General features: G+C 46.9%; 1 protein-coding gene across 2 annotated transcripts; it reads right to left on the bottom strand.

Moving 5' to 3' along the window:
- Positions 1-167: 167 nt before the first annotated feature.
- Positions 168-7900, bottom strand: LOC108940132 (protein CYR61-like). 2 transcript variants are annotated; one of them, XM_018762064.2, is made up of 5 exons: positions 7657-7900; positions 5374-5587; positions 4129-4479; positions 3202-3493; positions 168-1986 (listed from the first exon to the last, which is right to left on the bottom strand). In XM_018762064.2, the coding sequence occupies exons 1-5, from the start codon at positions 7708-7710 to the stop codon at positions 1653-1655; spliced, it is 1245 nt and encodes a 414-aa protein (XP_018617580.2). In that variant the 5' UTR covers positions 7711-7900; the 3' UTR covers positions 168-1652. The 2 variants fall into 2 exon arrangements, with proteins under 2 accessions (XP_018617580.2, XP_018617581.2); XM_018762065.2 differs by having other exon boundaries at positions 3315-3493.
- Between the last annotated feature and the right edge of the window lie 13476 nt (positions 7901-21376).

The following is a 21376-nucleotide window of genomic DNA, read 5'->3' as shown; positions in this document are numbered from 1 at the left end:
TGTTGCTGTACAAGTGAGTAAAAATGGATGTCGCTTCAAATAATGTCAGGCAATATGACCAGATGAAGTAGACCAAATGGGGTATGACTTTTGTTGATGACTTTGTATCTTCTTTTTCAAAAATTTTAAAGGGCAAGTCACCGGAATAGTGGCCCAGCAGGAGGCAAAGGACATTTTTTCCCCACTTTGGTGTTCTTTATTAGACACTGCTCAAACTCAGGTTTTACACTTCGTTTGGTACAAGCTGAAACTGTTCAATAGGCTGGAATAAACCCTGATTAAATGTTCATATAAATTCTCTTATCCAATTACTGAACCGCTGTTCCCAGAAGCAGTTTGATGCATAAAGATGCGTAAAGATACAAATAATGCATAGCTGCCAAACCCAGTGCGGTGGAGTGCGAATCCTACTCAAGACTGTCCTAAACAACAGTGCACGGGCTGAACTACAAACCGCTGTGAAATAAGCACAGAGTAAATGGTTGAAAAGTGAACACAAACTTAGAACATTTGTTACAAATGTCAGCTGAATGTGATAAAAAAAAAGGTAGCTCCCAAAAAGAAGCCATAGAAGAAAGTTCATAACTTGCTGCTGCAGCACAGCAAATTTTAAAAGCATAAGACCTGTAAGACTCGTGCAAAAATTATGCATTTTCTAAAACTCGTGTTCCAGAAAAACCGACGGAAGGTAAATGCATAAAGAGGTGGCATTTTCTGCAATCAGCATTTTTCTAAATTGCCACTGTCTACAAGCCACTACAGGCAAATGTTAACACGAACAACCTTACAAAAACAGAACTGTGATGCAGAGCGATTCCAAAATGTCTGCTAAAGGAGGGACTGTGCCTTCATTCCTAGACTGCAGACAAGAACGGGGTGGGACAGGTTTCCCACATCTGCTCGATTTTTACACTGCAGAGGGCCCTTTGCCATTACCTTTGTTTCATGGCCTTCAGCCCCCACAAAAGGCACTAGCATGTCACTAGTGCATCACTACACCAGGCATTGTGTAAGAACCATGAAATGCACCATTCCAAGCTCTAACTCATTTGTCTCCCTGTTGAGGCCAATATTCCACCTCCTCTTAGTGTCCTGAACATCTCCACACCTCACAATACCAGTGGGCTTTTGTCCATATAGACGCTTGGTAGAGTCCCAGTTCACGGTCAGGCCTAAAGAGCGCAAGAGCAAACATGGCCCATCATCGATGGACGAGCGGTTCCTCTTAATCCAACCAGCCCACACGGGTGTGTCTCTTTACTTTTCCATGAGCTTTGTCACGCTCTCCCTTACACTTAGTCCTAATACAGACGAATCCCTTAACGTCTTACTGAGTCTTTAACCGACCACACTTAGTCCTTTGGGTCAGCACGTTGTCCGATTTCCCATGTTCCCGGCCTGCTTCGTATCAGTTTTTTTGCTGCTGTTCAAATCAAAATGACCCTGAGTTCTGAACAGTTCCCTAAAACAGACGTTCTGCTGTCCCATTAGGCTTTAGAACACATGTCCTGTGTACACTGCAGGACTGCAGGTCATTGTCCCGGATACATCGGTCGCTCCCGTCAAACGAAACGAATCCCCGTTTTCACTTTAGCCACATTAACTAAAATGATTCATCTAAGTCTACACAAAACCAGTTCTTTCTTCACGAGCTATGTCAGTTCTAAGGCGGAGGGATCGCTAGTCGATGAACTTGTGCGTGTCGCCGTAGAGCCAGCGCTGGGGCGTGAGGGCAGCCTCGTTGAGATGCCCGCACTCGTCGCCGCACTTGCAGGAGCGCACGAACATGACGGTCCGCTCAAAGCGATCTCCATCGGGGCACACGAAAAGCACCGCCAGGTTGCGCGTGCGCCACGGTGAGCAGCAGCGGCCGTCCACGCACAGTCCGCAGTAGTTGGGCCGGTAGAAGCGGGCGCTGCGACAACCGGCGTAGGACAGGCGCAGCGGCTCGGAGGGCTTGTGGGTGCGAGAGCACTTCTTCCCTTTCTAGAGAGCGAAAGAGAGAGAGAGAGAAGTAGGGGGTAAGATGGGATATTGAACAAGGATGATAAAACTAGGCAAGAGCTACTCAGGAGCCATACAGCGGTTAAGGACACAGACCTGCGACACGCCGATTTCCAGTTCAAGCAGCACTTTCTGCTCCTGCTGTAGTACCCTTGCGAAAGGTTATAGCGCCAAGAAAATACTTTGTAGCTGTATAAATGGATCAAATGCAAGTTTTTTTTGGGGGGGACAAAAGTGTCTGCTGGCCAACGAATCATTAGGACATGGAAACGTAACGTCAGCTCAATGACTAAGAAGCGTGCGGAGACGGTAGTCTTAAGACTGGCGCGCACATTTTACCCCCTGCGTTGCATCCGTTCAATTAGCTGACACCTTTGTCCATCATGACTTGCAATGTTAGGTTTTAATTCCAAGAAATGTACAGCAGGTTACCCCTTTAGAGAGCTGGGTAATTCTTACCATATCACACACACCATCTTAAACCGCTTGTCCCATGCGGAGATGGAGCCTAACCCAGCAACACAGGGCATAAGGCTGGAGGGGGAGGGGACACACCCAGGATGGGACGCCAGTCCACTGCAAGGCACCCCAAGCGGGACTCGAACCCCAGACCCGGTCGAACCCACCGTGCCACCGCACCCCCCCTTACCACATCAGTTCAGGGTAAATACATTGGTCACAGGTACTACAGGTTTGTCCCAAAGGTTTGAACCCCAGTCCTTCGACTCAAGACCCGCTACACCATCTGCTACTTTAAGACGGAAATGCTGATAATGCTGTTAATATCAGGGAAGCACTGGACACTATGGGAAAAATAACAGGGTCACCGGTGATTATAAGAGCCGGAATACTCAGTCCATTAATGATTCATCAAGTCAAGCAGATGAAAGTCAGTGGATCATTATCTGCTGCACATCATCTCTACATGGAGAGAAATTACATAACAAAAAAAAAAAAAAAAAAAAAAAAAAAAAAAAAAAAGACACTGGATTCTTCCTTAAAAAGTTCCCATCAGACACACGGATGTGACGTGGTTATGATTTCCACCTTTTCCCACTCCACCTGCCTGCTCAGTCACACGCTGGGGGGGTCCAGAGCTCATCCACTGTACCTACACTCTATACACCGTACTTAAACATACATCATCTACTCTGAGCACAGCATGGATTCGGGGCCGTTAGGGGTTACGCGCCATACCTCGAGCAGATCCGATAGCGTGGGGCGGGATGGAAGGATCTGTCTATCGCACATCGCGCTGAGCTGAGCTGAGTCCGTGGAAGCAGGGTTAGTTTGGGGTTTAAATGACCAACCTTGAGCGGAAAAGCCACAGAGCTGCAGGGTCGGATGTTGCACAGGCGCGTCTCCTTCACCAGTTTGCACCTGGCGTTGTCGTTGGTCACTCGGGTGGACACGCCCATGCCACAGGTGCGAGAGCACAAGGACCAGTCTGTAGTTTGGACAACGCATTCCCGAGAATCCTGCCTCAGCGCTGGGGGTAAACGGGAAGCAAAGCATTCGGTCAGGATTTACTACATGACAACATTAATAATAATAATAATAATAATAATAATAATAATAATAATAAAGCTGGAGCTTCTGTAAAAAAATGAGCTACATTTTTACCTATTTACAGGAGTTGGACAATTTACCGGAGCTATTCAGGTGAAGTACCTTACTCAAAGGTACCACATTAATGCTACTTGGTGGTGAGATTAACCTCTGTGCTTCCTGTTGACCGCTACCTGATATTATTTGCACGGTTCTAAATGTCAATTTATTCATTTCGCTTTAATCTGTTCCAAACAAACCCAGAGGGCAACTATGGACGGATGCAAAGTGCTCATTAACGCACGTGGCGGATAATCAAGGCACTTTACGGCGAAGGGACAGTGGGTAGCGTAGGGGTTGGAGCTCTTGCCTTCGGACCCCAAGGTTTCAGGTACGATCCCTACCTCCAGCCCTAGTAACCCTGATCAAGGTACTTACCGTAAATTGCTCCAGTAAAATTACCCAGCTGTATAAATGGGTAAATAACAGTAGGTAGACTAACGTTGTAAGTCGCTTTGGAGAAAAGCATCAGCTGAGCGAATCAACGTAAACGTCGTCTTCTTGATAAGGTCTTACCAGCCAAGTGTTTGTGCCCACGCTTCACGTTCCACTTCTTGCCCACTGCCACCAACTCATTGTCCGAGTTCTTATCTGGCTTGTATGGGTAAAGCTGAGGGCCCCAGGGTAATGGGGGCAGAGCCAGAGTCCCTTTGCGGCAGTCAAGTCTGGGGCAACACCGGCCCGGCACTTTGACGAGGCGCGGGACGGGGCACGAGGGGGAGGCAAGCGGGATGTCGGCGGGGCAAAGTGGCGAGCAGCCCACGGCCCCGTCGATGCAGGCGCACTGGTGCTGGCAGCCAGCCTGAAAGCTTTCCCCGTTCTGGTACACCCGCCCGCTGTACTCACACGTGCGACCCTCGAGCCTCGCTGCAAGGAGAGGGAGAGGGAGAGGAAGAGAAGATAAAAATCCCTCCATCTCCTAATCCCACGAACTGGAATTCTGAACCGGTCACCACTTCTGGCGAACACGAAAACAAGACAACAGGAACAACATCCGCGTGTCCTTCCTGAAGGCCAAATCCAGAAATGCCCCAAAATATCACGTGAATGGACTCGGGAATCGTTTCCGCGTCTTTCGAACTCACCAGAATCCAACATCCAGCTGCAGATACAAAGAGGACCAGTTCATGGGCTAGGGGAGGTGGCGTAGTAGTTAAGAACACAGATTTCTAACCTGAAGATGGACGGTTCAAGCCTCGTACTCTGCCACTGTTGCAGGAAGACATGCCCTGAACTCCCATGACAAAATACACAGCTGCACAAATAGGATAAAACACCATGTCCCTTTAATGAAAGCATAAGTTTGTCATCATTTTGTTGCCTATAAACGCCACATACTAGTGCACGGATATTATGATGGAGAGGCATCGGTTTGCGGGAGGAAGTAAGACGAAGGCCCGCTCCAGATCAGGTTTCACCAAGGATGCTCTATTCTGAGCCCCACGGAGGAGTCCTGACTTGCTAAAAATGTTTGTCCATTCCGCTCCTCTTCAAAACAACCCCCTCTTAATTTAGGAACGGTTTCCCGTACGCAAAACACCTTGAGAACACAGAAATGCTCGGCCAGCCATATTTAGTCTCAAGTTAGGCGATGGATGGGTGGGTGGGGGTGTCTTTAGCGTTCAGTAAAAGTACACAATTGGCAACCTATCCACCCGAGTATCCTGCGGTATGCTCTCCTGCAAAAACAACCTTTATTTCAATTCCACATCTCATATACCACCCCCCGCCACATCCCTCGGTCAACGCTCTGCTCCATACCTCTGCAGATGCCCCAGGAGCGAGTGACATCGTTGCCGTAGTTACACTCCAGGCCCTTGTGGTGGTCGCAGGGCCGCATGGCGTGGCAGTCCTGGTTCAGCTGCGCCGCGCAGACCTTGCAGCAGCCGCAGCCGTCCACGACCGCACTGACCCCAGGCGGGCAGGTGGGAGCCCCACCGGGGCACTCGCACACCACTGGGCAGACAGCACTCGCCTGCAGGGTCAAAGGGCATGGCAAAACAATTCTTAGTGGCGCTGAAAACGATCCAAATGACATTTTTAACCAATTGACCGGAAGAGAGTGTTCCGGCTCCGTCGTGGTGGAACGACGTCCCCCTGTCACTCAGAACTGCTGAATCTCTGTCCACATTTAGAAAGGGTTTGAAAAGTCACCTCTCCCAGACTCACTTCGCCCATGAGCTCTCAAGGTGTAAATGTTCATGCACCATAACTTTAAGACGATGCCCGGATAAGCCTTTACACAGCTACTCTTGTAATGTGACGCAAATGTTTACACGCATCTCACAAAAAGTTTTTAATTAATAGGAAGGTGATCAGAAATCGTCGATATCCTGAAAGTTTTATGCAGCTACTTGTGTGATGAACAGCAGCACATATGGTGGAAAGTAACAAACTAAATGCACTTAAGAAGCACACATCCGCAGACATCCGCAGCTATGTCTCTTTTTCCTAATGTAATGAACACACAGTATTTTCTATGAGATGTACATCACTTTGGAGAAAAGCACTTGCTAAATGCATAAATGTACACGCACATCATCTGAAACCGCTTGTCCCACACGGGGTCGCGGGGAGCCGGAGCCTAACCCGGCAACACAGGGCGCAAGGCTGGAGGGGGAGGGGACACATTCAGGATGGGACACCAGTCCATCGAAAGGCACCCCAAGCAGGACTTGAACCCCAGACCCACCGGAGACCAGGACCCGGTCAAGCCCGCTGTGCCACCGCACCCCCGCATAGGAATTACCTCCTGAATATTGTGTGCGCATATACATAGTGCGTACGTCCGTATGCAGGCCAACATTTAGAAGTGAAGCACTGATTAAACACATGGCGCAATACAAATGGGTAAAGCGGTAAGTTTCTTCGGATAAAAGCATCAGCTGAGAAATGATAGCATGTAACCGTCTGGCCTGGAAGACCGAAAGCTTTGGGATACACAGGCTTGTTGTTAAACTTGAGAAACCGGTGTAAACAGGCAGGATCCGGGCCATTCCTGCATTTAATCACATAACACAATTAAGGCCTTCTCCAAGGGTTCGGTCGCACCCCACCCTCTCCGTCTTGTGGTGAAAACTGCAGTGTGGTGTGCAGTGTTGTAATACCTGCAGCATTGCATCACTGCGAGCACACACTGCTCCCCTGTACCCACCCACCCACTCACACACACACACGGCTCAGGACTTTCCCCACAAATCCTAGGATAAAAGTGGGATTTTGCAGATTCGGTTTCAAAAACGCATTATGGCACTTTATTTACTTAATGCCTTTGTCCAAGAAAACTACTGCTATACATTTTATTTATTTATCCGATGCTTTTCTAAAAAGCAACTTACAATTATTTACCCAGCTGGGTAATTTTTACTGGAGCAATTTAGGATAAGTACCTTGCTCAAGGGTACTACCGCTGGAGGTGGGAATCAAACCTGCAACTTTTGGGTCCAAAGGCAGCAGCTCCGTCTTCCTCCATCTACACAGTACCGGTGCAGCCTAAGTACCTCGATCCAGGGTACTTGACCAGCTGAAGGATTCGAACCCAAACCCTTCAGTGCTGAACACACACAACCTGCATTGTTCCATGTTATGCTCCAATAAAATCTCAGACATTCATTTCTAAATTTAGAAATATCTTCCTGTTCATTTTCAGAAAAGCACCATTTATTTGCCAGCAACATCTTTGCCCCTTTTCCCATCATCACGTGGTTGTAAGGAAAACATTAACAGAAGATTATCAGGACATGATGATCATAATGATCATCATATATGATTCAGACAATAATAAAGCACTAAAGAGGCAGAAGGTCGGCACCTTCTGTTCTGATAAGACAGACCATCCCTGCGAACCCACAGCACAGGTATTAACTCTTTATTGCACGTAGTCGAACTTGTAAGGCTGCGCGCAGACAAGACGACCGCGGCGCGAGCGCACGGCTCCGAACGGGCTAGGAGCGCGCACCGCGCCGCCGCGTACCGCGTGAGCGCGCACGTTCACGGCACCGGAGGAGCGCCGCGAGACGAAGGGTCGAGGCGCTCTAAACTTACCAGACTGAATGTCGCTGCTGCGGAAAAAAGGAGCAACGACCACAATTTCTCCATGTTCCCCGCGGCTCCGACAAAATCACAGGAGACAGAGATTTAATCTTCTCTCGTATGTGTTCGGCTATTAGTGGCTGTCAAACTTGGACGCCATTTAACAATAGTCTTTAAACTAAACAAAACAAAAAAAAGACAATACAATTTATTTTAATTTCGGACAAACTACACCGAGTTCTCGCTCGTATCCAGACTAGCTGAGAAGGAATCATTGAACAAGTCGCTTTTCTGCTTGTATTTATACTGCCCTCGTGCTGCTCACTGTAGCTCCACCTCCCGCGCAGGCTCCAGCCAATGAGCAGTCGGGCAGCTGGCCAGGACATTCCACGGGAGCGCAGATGGGCGGGGCTTACAGCTGCTCAAGGAAAAACCTGGACCGTCGTATCGTGATCGAGTATGAATACAGTCATTCATAAAAATCCAGAATTATTGCATTTCCAGAAAGTCTGGCTTTGGTGTTTATTTATTTATGTAGGAATATAAATATTGCCAGTGCTTTAAAGTGGCACTAGCACGCATTCCTCTTTTCAACCGCTGCTCTATGAAGACCAAGATAAATATGCTCAGCTGGCTTGGTGGTGTGTGCCACATCAGTAGTGAAAAAAACGTTAAAAATATCCCCTTTCTTAATGAAAATGCTGAAGGAGTGAGCAATTAAATGCTTATATTCATAGCCGGGGTGGTTAAGACTTAATTGTGTAGACATCTATTGAAAATACCTACAATTGAACTGACTTCACACCCGCTGAACCTCTGAAGGTCTCTGGGCACTTTGCAGAAGGTATCTCTTCTTAAAACTCTATCCAACGTTATTTTGCCTCTCCTTCTTATAACGAGCTTTTCCTTCATCCCAGAGGCCCTCTGCCCGTCCCGCTTTCTCTCCCGTTTCCTGTGTCCACCACACCTCTGTCTGTGAGACAGACCTCCATTGATGGAGGAATGCGTGGAATGGGCACTGAGCGTGTAGGTGAGAACAGTGTGAGCTGCCAGCGTGCGCGCGCGCACACACACACACACATACACACACACACACACACACACACATAGACATAGTGTCCAGCTGCACACTTTCCCACACACTGATATGCATTGTCTGTCCTCCAGAACAAGCGCGGTTTTCAGCAGCAAGCTCTCTTTGATGCACAGATGCAATCCGATGCTGCAGCCGACCCTTTGATATCCAGGCTCTCGCAAGTTCTCCCGCTCGCTCACCTTCATATCTCCCTCCTAAATTCAAATGAAAATGCAGACTGTCTTTTTCTGGGACTGCTGCATCGGGGACGTGACATCAAATCCGATTTCTACAAATAATAATAAAGGCATTTATGCTATAGAATAATGAAAAAGCAATTACTCATAGATGACTATATGTGTGTGTATGTCTGAATGAGAATTACACACACTTGCCCCGAGCGGGGTCGCGCCAAGCTGGAGCCTAACCCGACAACACAGGACGTAAGGCTGGAGGGGGAGGGGACACACCCGGGACAGGACACCAGTCCATCACAAGGCACCCCCAGCGGGACTCAAACCCCAGACCCGTCAGAGAGCAGGACCCAGCCAAACCCGCTGCGCCACCACACCCCCTGAATGAGAGTTTTTTTTTTCTAAATCACCACACTTTCACCATAAAACACAGCACTCAGTCATGTTTCCTTCTTCTGTTTTTGTCCTAGTCTGGAGCGCTATGGAGCCTCTACCTGAAAATCACTGGGGACAACGCTGAAGGGTACACGCTTCACAGGATGTTGGGCCATTGAAAGGTAGTCACACACACTCACACAGTCACACACTAAAGGCAAGTTAGTGTCACCAATTCACCTGCACCGCATGCCTTGGGAATGAGGGAGGAAAAGAGAGCACCAAAATAAAACCCCATGCAGTCACTGGCAAAACATGCAAAGTCCACAGACTGAGCTGGATTCAAACCCAGAAAGTCCAGGTAACCACTGCACTACCTTCATGAATTACAGCATTGGTTGAAATGTGCTTAAACGGGCATATTTAAACAAGTGCAGTGATTTGAGATGAAAATATTATATTATTGTGCACTTATTGCTGAACAAAGGCGTCATCCCAATTATTGACAGCAAAGGTTCAGATACTTTTGCCCTTCACAGATATGTAACATTGGATCATTTTCCTGAATAAATACATTAACAAGTATATTACTTTTGTCTCATTTGTTTAATTGAGTTCTCTTTATCTAGTTTCAGGGCTTGCGTGAAAATCCGATCATGTTTTAGGCTGTATTTATGCAGAAATAAATAAAATTCAGCAAGTAGTGTTGTTGTCTCACAGCGCCTGGGTGGTGCGAGAGGACATGGGTTCAATTCCCGTCTGTGTGGAGTTTCTTCTGGGTGCTCTGGTTTCCTCCCAAAGATATGCTGTTTGCATTCATCCACAGTGTGTGAGTGGCAGTGACATAAGATGTGTGGGCTGGTAACACTACATAGAGTTCACTGGAAGTTGCTTTGGAGAAAAGTGTCTGCTAAGTAAATAAATGTATATTCTAAAGGGTTCACAAACTTTCGAGCACCACTGTACACACATACATGGGATGTAAGAGAGGTTTGCTTGTTTGACATCCTTCAGCATGTCACACAGTGCCTTAGGGTGAAGAAAACAGAGAAGTTTTTTTGAGAGCAATTGCTGTGATTTATGTTGATTTCAGCATTTTAGTTTGTGGACCTATGATTCATCGGTAGAAGCAAGGCCAAGCATGAACTTAGTCCAGTTAACCAGAACCAGCATAGAAAGAGACATGGTAGAAAGAAGAAACATGCACTCGCTCTCTCCCTCACACAAACACACACAAACACACATGCATGACTTAAGCACTGAAAATGGCTAGGACCGTTCTTAACGCCCTCAATTTCCTGTAACTTTCAACAGCAAACAAACTCATAATTATCCATGTCACTTGAGTTCATTTTTAGAAATGTAGCCACTTCAAAGAAGCCCATTTCCAGAGTCACGCAGACATAAACAGCGGAGCGAACATGAGCAGAGCCGGTGGGAGATGATGGGTTGTAGGACGAGCACGTACTGCAGATCAGGCGCTTCCGAACGCATGTTTGCAGCCATAGCGAGACACTGTCGAGAGAAAAGAAGCTGGTGAAAGGTCAAGGCATTAAGAGAAATCGGTTGGTAGAAAGGACGAGTGGAAGAGAAAGAAAGTGAGAGAGAGAGACTGTAATGTGTTTAAGTGTGCCTATGAGATGTGGGGTGTGTTAAAGAGAGACATTCCTTTTCATTTTTAAAGCTCTTTAATTATCAGAACAGTCTTAAAAACAATATTTTAATTAGTAAATGCATTCCTATATATTATGCGAGACATATCGGTTAACAATCGAGCTCTAAATTGGATCAAGCGTCTGCAAGGCGCCCAAAATTCGGACACTCCTCAGCAAGCGAAGTACTTTCTTTACGCACAGCAGGACACGTTCTGCGGAAGAATTTGTGCAGCGGCCACTTCTGATGCCCTGGCTGGCATAAAGCTTCAGTCTGCTGCAGAGCAATGGAAATCTTGCAAGTTACTTCTTCCAAAAAATGAAAACTTCTCCTTAAGTAAAATTAATTCCTTTCAAATCCTATTTCTCTTCTATTTTCATGCTTTTCGATGGCGCTTACTTTCTTCGGAAACTTTTTGGTATCTGACACACTGCTTCCATCTGCCCTAGGTCTTGCGTTGACTTGTTACAGTGAGGAACAAATACAACACTGATATATTTTACTTTCTTTATAATACACTACAGCCTGTTTCAAGTCAATAAGTCCTTGTAGTCACAGTAATACTTGGATTTTCAAAGAAAAAAGGGATTGTACTGGAAACCTTTCTATATATCATCATAGGACTGATATGGTTCCTGTAAAAAAATAAGAAAAAATACCTTTGCAGTATCTGTGTTGAATATTTCTCACAATATTATTTGTTCAAGAACAATTCTAAGCCGTGCCTGGAAATAAAACTTTCAGTTTTTCACAGATGTGAAAGTATCTGGTCTCTAGTGTCCTGGATCCCCCCAGTCCCCTTTCGTACAGATCAAAATTACAGAGCAATGACTCCAGCCTTTAGGGTTTTTACCTTTGGGGACTTTATGTCTCTATGAACTATAAAGACTGCTATTTAGTCTGCATTAATGATATCTCATAGTTTTTTATAGTCTTTGAATAGAGAAGTAAGAGCGAAAAAGGCTGAGGCGGGAACAGATGGCGAGCGGTTAATCGTTTGTTTGGTCAAGGGGAGGAGTGAATTGTTATTTGGTCTGCAGAAAGAAAGCATTAGGGCCGTTACTCACTTGTGTGTATTATATCACATTGTAATACGTACCACAGTATGCAAACACATGCAGAGCGTGGCGCCAGCCAGACCATTGTAACTGACTGGAGGATTGTGACCCGGGCATTACACTGCGCGCACGAACCAAGGGCGAGATCACCCACAAGTAGACTGACACCACAGGGGACCCCTTTACAAATTCAGAAATGTTCCCAAATCATCAGGTCAACAAATTGCCAGAATGAGAGGATGGTTGGGGGCTGAATGGGGGTGGCTGACTGGCAAGGAGAACGCCCTGTTCCTAAACACAGATGAAAAGCAAGAGGAAGCAGGCAGAGAGAGAGGGAATGATGGAGAGAACGGTAGGGGGGAAGGAATTTCAATCCGGTGGTTATTTTTAACTCGGAACAGAAAGTCCGGTGTTGACTTCCCAAACACCGACACATGCGGAGAGCGGTGGGTTCAGGGTTCGATGGGCATGTGCTTCACCGGGTGGCAAAATCCACAGGGTGTATTCTGTTGGGTGTTTAAGTGTATACCGTGTACCCTGCTGTACTGAACGATTAAAGTCTAATAGCGTATAGGGTGTATTCAAAGTCGGCGTGTAAATGTGTACCATCTACTGTACTGAGTGATCAAATGCATAGATTGAAAAGGGGAGCACGAGAGAAGAGAATCTGACACGTATTCAACACACAAATTGTGCCCTTTCCTGCAAGAGACCATTTGTGGCGGGACGACAATCGCATTGATGCGAAGGTGCGAATAAGGCACGGGAACTGTATGTGAGGAAAAGACACGTGTGCAGATATAAGAGCGAAACTGCACACTGAAAGAGGAAGACACACGCTTTTCCTCGTCGCACGTCTTTTCGTATCACACGACCACCTGATCGGTCCTTATCCACACAACGGGACATTTGCAGGAGATCTCTACCAGGATTTGGGATTAACCGTACTGTTTTCCGGCCCCATTCCCCAAACCTCGTCCTACATCTTCCCCCTGCACCTCTCCTGCTCCCCTAAAGCCATGAGGGCCTGTGTACCTTGGGACACAGAGACTCCTTGTTCTCTGTTACCACCACACCACCCCCCCCCCCCCCACCTCCTGGCCTCCAGGACCCCACAAAAATCCCAAATATCCTCACAATTTCTGGTGTTGTATTTTTTTTGCGGGGGGGAAGAGGGACGTTGAAGAGAAACACAAATTTGGTTGTATGATCAACAGAAACAGCGCATGTCAACATCTGGGATGAAAAGCAAAACAAGCCATCAGTCACACACACGGTACCTTATACACGGCGCTCACGCATAGTCCTGCAGGGTGTAGACCACACAACTCTTGCTCAGCTGTGGTAAACACCAGGGCTAATGCTTTCTCTTACTGGGGAGCTCTGAGCTTAAAACTCTGCCTTTAAAAAGAGTGAGTCACAGGATTTATTTCCCTTATTTCCACTGTTGCAATAAGGAAGTGTGTCTTTATCGATAAAAATCTGAACCACTTCCATACTAACACAAAATAATGCACAAAAAATTATGCAATTTGATGTTGTGATGAAAAGAATATGCATCCTAGTGGACCCACCATCCCATCCAGGGTGTTCCTGAAAGTGTTCTGAGTCTATTTTGTAAAAAATTAATAATGATATAATACACACACACTTTCTGAACTGCTTGTCCCATACGGGGTCGCGGGGAACCGGAGCCTAACCCGGCAACTCAGGGCGTAAGGCTGGAGGGGACACACCCAAGACGGGACACCAGTGTGTCGCAAGGCACCCCAAGTGGGACTTGAACCCCAGACCCACTGGAGAGCAGGACCCGGTCCAACCCACTGCGCCCCCCGAAATGATATAATAATATCATTAATATATAATAAATATTAATCATAAATATTCACAACTGATTTTTTTCATATTTTTAGAATCAGAAGAGGTGAAATATTCTGGAGTTAACCAGCAGCGTCCCGAGGATTCGTAGGACTCAAACATGCACCTTATGGTTCAAACCCCACTTTACTACACCAAGTATTTGCAAAAGGACAGAGAACAGTCTCAGTGGTCCCAGGACGTCATTTTCACGTACATAGTAAAGGATTGCACTTGCCATGGCTGGGGAGGGTGATGGTTACATTTTATCCACAGATTTTACCAGCATAGACACTATTGTTCGCTAATGGCATAACGTTCAAGACCAAGATGAGCCAAACTGGTATCCTCCTCCAGTCCATCTAACATCCCCTGCTTTTTTCTATACCTTTTTTTCTCCAACATGTTTCTGTTTGTTAAAACGATCGAGTGCAACAAACCAGTACTAATGTGATCATTTTTGAGTTGTCATCTATTTTTTTTTAGCAAAACGGGGAGGCGGTCAGGGAATCATACAAGCCGTAAGGGCGTAGGGAGGGAAACTAATGGGGAGATAAAGGTGGAGGATGAAGCAAGAAGGTAATTACTGGGGCTAAAGGAACGTCTGAGGTCACAAGAGATGTAAAACCTGTCTGCAACGTAAGAGAGACGTAAAAGAGAGACGTTCCAAGACAAAGAGAGACCGGCTGCTGCTGATGCGGAAGCCAGGGATGGAATGAGCTGCCACCTGCACAGTTTCACTGTACATAACTCGTAGAAACGTTCACATTGTCCTACTGATTGATGAAAAATAATTTTTTTCACCTGTGGCAAAGTACCCTTCATTAAACATATAATAAAACATTGATATATTAATCAAAATACAGTATAAATATATTTTTCTAATACTTCTGCTCAACGTCCAGACTATGGCGCCACGTAGTGCGTACACTTTTGCCAGGACCCGTTTCGAGCTATTCCTTCCTTACACATATCTATACACAGCGGGATTCGAACCCAGCTCAGCGTGTGTGAAGTTTGCGCGGTGTTAGTACCGCGCCAACGCGCACGGAAGAAGACAACGGTGAACCACTTCCGTTTCCTCCCCTCGCGCAGACACGCACATGCGCGGTCGCTATGAATCGGCTTCGTCGCGATAGCGCTTCCATCTATCCAAACATCCCGGCGCTCTTGCGGGAGCTCTGACCGGAAGTGCTCCACAGAATGTGCTCCGGGCGGAAGCACAGCGCGGCGAGTGACTCATAACGGGCAGCGCAGTGCGTTGTAAGAAGGGTAGTGGACGGGAGAGGGAGGAGCTTTGCGCTTTTATTTAATAAATTCACAATTAATTAATAAGTTCATGTTTCCCTTCCCCTCCCTGCAACAAGCCGTAAAGTCACGGAAAAGGCTATTTTTATCGGGTGCGCTGGAGAAATATAAAATGTTGTCTTGTTGTGTAGCCGGCAAAACTAGACTGGACACCGGCAGCCGTCACATTAACTTTCGACACAATAATCATGCAGTAGTTGTAAAATACTGATCTGTAAAAATCCCCTGCTGTGCATGGATTGATCACAGTCGGCTTCATTCTCTAGGATTGTAAATTGCCCTGGACAGAGGTTATAACTATCTAGCGCATCCAATGTGTGCAAATAAGACAGCAACTCTTGTTCTTGAGAAAGTTTTGCAGCCACTGGGGCCACTGCTGGCTAAATACCTTGATCAAGGGTGTTACAGTAGGAGGTGGGATTCAAACCTGGCTCCTTCAGGTGTAATGCAGCAGCTCTAACCACTAGCGCTACGCCTCCTTCTGGTCCAGCACTGCTCCGATGTTCCTCCTTCTCTGTGATGCTTTTCATCCAGACGGCTCCCAAACTGCTCACCTTCGGGGTTTGGGCTGTGACCAATGCGGAGATTTGCACGCCACCAGCGCTGGCGTTTCTGCCCAGCTGCACTGCCATCAACCACCCCCCAGCGCCACCAGCGCCACCCTCAGCTTTCTCGCTGCCACCCTCCCAGCACTTCTCCATCCAGCCAGTTGTTCTCTTGGCTACTGCCATTAGTAAGAAGCAAACACCATACATGTGTGCACACAGGAGAGGAGAGCCTGCAGGCTTCGCAATAATCCCATGTGATGGAGAAGGAAAGTGCACATACACACTGTCTGAAACCGCTTGTCCCATACAGGAGCCAGAGCCTAACCCAGGGTGTAAGGCTGGAGGGGGAGGGGACGCACCCAGGACGGGACGCCAGTCCATCGCAAGGCACCCCAAGTGGGACTCGAACCCCAGACCTACCAGAGAGCAGGACCCGGTCCAACCCATTTCACCATTGCACCACCATGCCCTCCATGGAGAAAAGAAAGTATTATTGATGTATTTGTTATTGAAGCGAAATGTGTGTCATAATATGGTCAGCTGTGAACGTACTTGTGACCCCTTCCAGTTTGCCCTTTGGAAGGTTGTGCGATCCATGCAAACTCCTCAGTTCCAGACTGGAGAAGGCTGTTGCTAAGCAGCAGGGTCGTGTTGACGCTGATGATCACACACTGATCTGGTCTTTGAGTATGTGCTGAGCAAGAGTCAAAGATGACAATGCAGATGTCATTGCTGATGCTGTTTATATCTTTGACATTAAGGTTTATTTGTGGGGTGCGGTGGCACAGTGGGTTGGCCCGGGTCCTGCTCTCCAGTGGGTCTGGGGTTCGAGTCCCGCTTGGGGTGCCTTGCGATGGCCTGGCGTCCCGTCCTGGGTGCGTCCCCTCCCCCTCCAGCCTTTTGCCCTGTGTTGCCGGGTTAGGCTCTGACTCCCCGTGACCCTGAATGGGACAAGCGGTTCATTTGTGTTCATTTTCCATGAATCTCTAGATGTCTGCAGTGATTTCCATGAAGGGAGGTAATGGCTGGATTCCTTCACCGACCAGCTTATTGGACAAGAGTATCAGTAATGTCCTCCACCCGTTTACGCCTCTCGTTTTGACCGAGCCCTGACTTTAGTGCCAGCTGAAGCTTGCGTACCCCTTTCCAACTCGACCTTCTCGTCAGCTGTTTGATCCGCCTTCCTGTGTCCAAGAACATGTACGGCTGTACATTTGTGAGTCTTTCCTGTTTCTTCCAACATACGCTGAGGTTCACGAAACGAAAGCTGTTTAAAGAGCAGTGCACCGTCCCACTGAACTGTATTAAGTGTCTATAAATTGCTGTGGAATTTCACACTCTAGTTTTTTGGGTGTAGACATGTCCTAGTCTACTGTAACACACCGCAGCTGTGTACCGTGTTATGCTGTGCTTTCAAATTGTCTGTCGGTCAGTTCTGTAAAAGGGCTGAAGTCGGGAGGTGTAGAAGCGACCTCCAGTTTGTGGTTCTGTCCACCAGGGGGAGCGCTGGGAAAGTAGAGGGAAACCCCGCTATTCGGACTCCCATTTACAGGACGCACTTTCGGCACAGCGGCCCGAGAGAAGTTGTACCCCTGTTTGGTATACGGACCGACTGTTCTCTGTGTTACAGACTTTTCCCAGATGAAGTAGAAGTCAGGAGCCGACGAGGCACATACTTTCCGACAATGTGTGATTACACACACACGTTGGGTGAAGCCACTTGTCCTGAGTGGGGTCGCGGCAAACCGGATCCTAACCCGGCAACACAGGGCATGGGGGTGGGGACACACCCAGGATGGGACGCCAGTCCATTGCAGGGCACCCCGAGTGGGACTCGAACCCCAGACCCACCAAGACCCGGCCAAACCCGCTGCACCACCGCACCCCCCCACGTGTGATTACCTCTTCTCAATTTTACATTGCTTTTGCAGTTATTTTATCTCCGTTTTCAGAAATGTTGTTTTGTTTTTGGATTTTTCTTTTTTTTTTTTGTTTACGTAGCTCTCTACATTAAAGAGCGGCCTCAAAACTCTCCTCTTTCAAACTCAGTTCTCCCCTGATCTCAGAAGCGCTCAATAAACATGTACATGTTTATGTTTAATAATTTCTAATAACAATTTGTTTAATAATGGAAAAGCATAGGTGCAGCTACTGGTGTAATTTACTTTGGTTTGAGTGGTGCAATGTGACCAATTGACTACTCTAAAATAACGTGTCTGTATCCAGATCTCCTTGTGTTGATATAATGCACTTTTTCTATCGTTCTCTGAGATGTACATCCATTCGGAAAAAAGCACCTGCTAAATGAGTACATGTAAATACATTGTATGTGTCTTTGGTATGTGTATGTGTACTTAGTGCACACTAGTAAACAAAGAAATCTAATAATTTTGTCTCTGTTCATTTCCTTCTTGATTATTTTCAATATCTAATGTTTTAATTACTATTTATTAAGACTGTTTTTCATTGTTTGCAGGGTATTTCGAAATATTTGGGCATGTCTGTAAAGTCCAGGAATGCTTCGTTTTTTTCCCCTTTTAAAATAATGGGGAAATGACCTCCCAATTTACAGACTCTTTGTATCGGGACCATTTTCTGGAACAAATTAGGTCTGTATTTTTTTCCTGTTTGTCTACAGTCGGTTGTATTGCATTTAGTATACTCTTTCTCTGCTACTAGCGAAAATGTATGTTATGCATTGGAAAATTACAGTTTAAGAATTTCTTTTAATAAAACTAATAAAATTAATTAGTTAATTAATTAACTAATTAATTAATATTGATAATTAAGAGGTTTTGCAGTGTCACATTTTTGGTCCCTCAGTTGATGTGGCTGAGGAAATATTTATTGTATAAATTGACTTTATTTAATGCTTATTAAGGCTTTGTTCACCTCTACAATAAACTAGGGCAGTAAAGTGGCACAGCATATAGCACCGGTACTGCGTGCAGTTTGTACATTTCTGTACGTGGGTTTCCTCTGGGTGCTCCGATTTACTCCCACAGTCCAAAGACGTGTTTCGGGTGAACTGGTTACTTATATTGCATTTCGTGTGTGGCTGTTCAGTTAAATGGGTGGGTGCGTGTGTGTGCATGTGTCTCGAGATGGACTGGCGTCCCCTCCATGGTGTTCCCTGCCTTATCCCCTGTGCATCTGGGAAAGATTCTGGACGACTGGGACTGTGAACTGCAGCTGCTGATAAAGGAATAATGGATGGAATAATTCTACGTTTATTTACAGAAAATCAGCTCCCACACAAATCAGGGTAAACGTGCACAACTTGGTTCAGAACACACCTGGGATGGGGAGGTGTTAACTACACAGATGGGTGGATAGAAAAGAGGAAAAAAAGAAGTCTTCTTTCAGAAAAGGGCTGCGTGGTGATGCTGCTGAGACACGTATGGGCTGACGGGGGGGGGGTTACATATCAAGCAGCAGTTTACATTCCAGACAGCGTTTCCTGCCACGCTCCAAATGGATTCATAAAGACTAATCTTCTGGAGTCGTTCGCCTTCTCCTAGCCAGTCGAGAAGCCCCGGTGTTGCGGAAGTGTTCGGAATCTCACTGCTCCATCGTCGACGCTGCCGACCGGGCCTGCTGGAACGCGCTCACGGCCTGCAGCTGACATCCAAACGTTTGCCTGGGCGGTTTTACGGAGGTCTCTTTATCTGTCACCGATGCCATTCGCTCATCTTTCCTAACGCGCAAAGCTAAGCGCCGCTGACCTCCGCAGTTTTCCGTTTCCGTAACCTGCCCAGAAGCTCCATCTGCTTCTGCGAGAGAGGGAGGCAATCGCTTGTGCAACCGAGCAGGCAGCCACTTGCCTGCACGCATTTTCACGAAAGCGTGCGCCGCTCACGCCTTGGCTCACGTTAGGTATCATCTGAAACTAACGTGGCCCCGACTCCTCGTTCTCAGATTACAGACATCCACGTATTTGCTGCGGCGTTTCAGAATGAGTACTTTAGCGAAGGGCACGGGAGCAACAGGTACGTGAGTTAATATCCCCCAAACAGCTGTCTTCCCCAACCGCTTTAATCTACTCATCCTTTCTGTGCGATAAACAAGGAGGTGGGGTAGATGGGTGATGCTGTGGCAGGAAGCCTGGCAGGGAAACGACACCTTTACTGCCAACACAATAGACCACACCCATCCTGTGTCTGTCTCTCTCTCCCCCCCATCCACACACACAATTTTCCCTCGTTTACACTTTGCTACCATATATGGAAGAAATGGCAGGGAAAGACAGTCATGGCACAGAGAACCACGAAAGTTGCAGAATCCCTCATTCCGTGCTGCCCATCCTCTGACTCATTACGCTGGTGTGAGCAGAGCAATCATTGATATCATCATCATTTCAGCGGATTTCACATGAACCCTTCTGCAGTCATGTAGTCTTTACAAGGATCAAATTTTTACGGGGACCGGTTTTCCTTTGTGGGGGTGCGGCGGGTTTGGCCGGGTCTGCTCTCTGGTTGGTCTGAGGTTCGAGTCCTATTTGAGGCGCCTTGTGATGGACTGGCGTCCCGTCCTGGGTGTGTCTCCTCCCCCTCAGCCTTATGCCCTGTGTTGCCGGGTTAGCCTCCGGCTCCCTGCGACCCCACATGGGACAAGCGGCTTCAGGCAGTGTGTGTGTGTGTGTGTGTGAGTTTTCCTTTGTGTAAAGTCTTGAGCTGTCCATGTCGCTCGGGTACTCAGCAGAAATTCACAGCGATCGAGGCTGGAAAGGGCAGAAATTTCTTTAATTCCGGGCTGCATCATACTATTAAATGCATATGTTTGTCGTTCCCTGTATTCAGTCCCTGTTTCATCTGATATCAGTGACGCTCAAATCCAACTAAGGACATGCAACACCAGTTAAGGATGTTTACACAACAAATTAGTCCTCCGTTGGACAAGAGACATTAATACACTCTAAATGGCAGCGCGTGGGGCAAACATATGTGCCGAACCTAAAAAACAGACTCTACGAAGAATTTATATCTGCAAGGCATGAGAATTTGTGTACTTACATCACATCATTGTACAGCAACACGGAGCAGAATTCCATACTAGTGAGAAAGTGGCCTGAAACCCTTTCTGTTCTAATCAGGTACGCTCATCTTTAAGCGCTTTAAAGAGATGCATGTAAGTCAGGGCGTTATTTATTTGTAGATCATACTGTCTCCGTTTCTACTACTGTTGTGCCATAATCGGTGGAAGAGAGTCGAAGACATCGGTGCGTTTATCCAGCCAGTCCGAATCATATCGACATTGCGCAATCCTTCCGACGAGAAAGAAAGAGGTGGAGGGAGGCTGATGCTTATTCCTTCATATTTACCAACCAACTTGGAGAAGGATACTTTCTCACTGCAGTTTTTAACACAGCGCTGGGACAAGGTTTTTATGCAGATTCCCTGCTAAGCGATGAGCATGGAGTAAAAAAATGCCTCTGTGTACCAGTTATGAGTTTCGATGACATATGCGGTATTCATCGGTTATATGCGGGCATGGCTATAAGGAATCTTGGCACACCGTCTGTTTTGAGATTTCGAGGGCAAGAGATGAAAAACTGAGAGCAGCACACTTCGAGAGAGGTATGAGAACTGACCACGATAGCTCCTGGAGATCAGTGGATGGGCTATACCTCTGTAACTATAACTCATCGTAGATTTTTTTCTCCGT

This window comes from Scleropages formosus, chromosome 20 (genome assembly GCF_900964775.1).
Source record: "Scleropages formosus chromosome 20, fSclFor1.1, whole genome shotgun sequence".
Classification (NCBI taxonomy): Eukaryota; Metazoa; Chordata; class Actinopteri; order Osteoglossiformes; family Osteoglossidae; genus Scleropages; species Scleropages formosus.
Note: the sequence above shows the minus strand (reverse complement) of the source record. Positions and strands in the feature narration are given on the sequence as shown.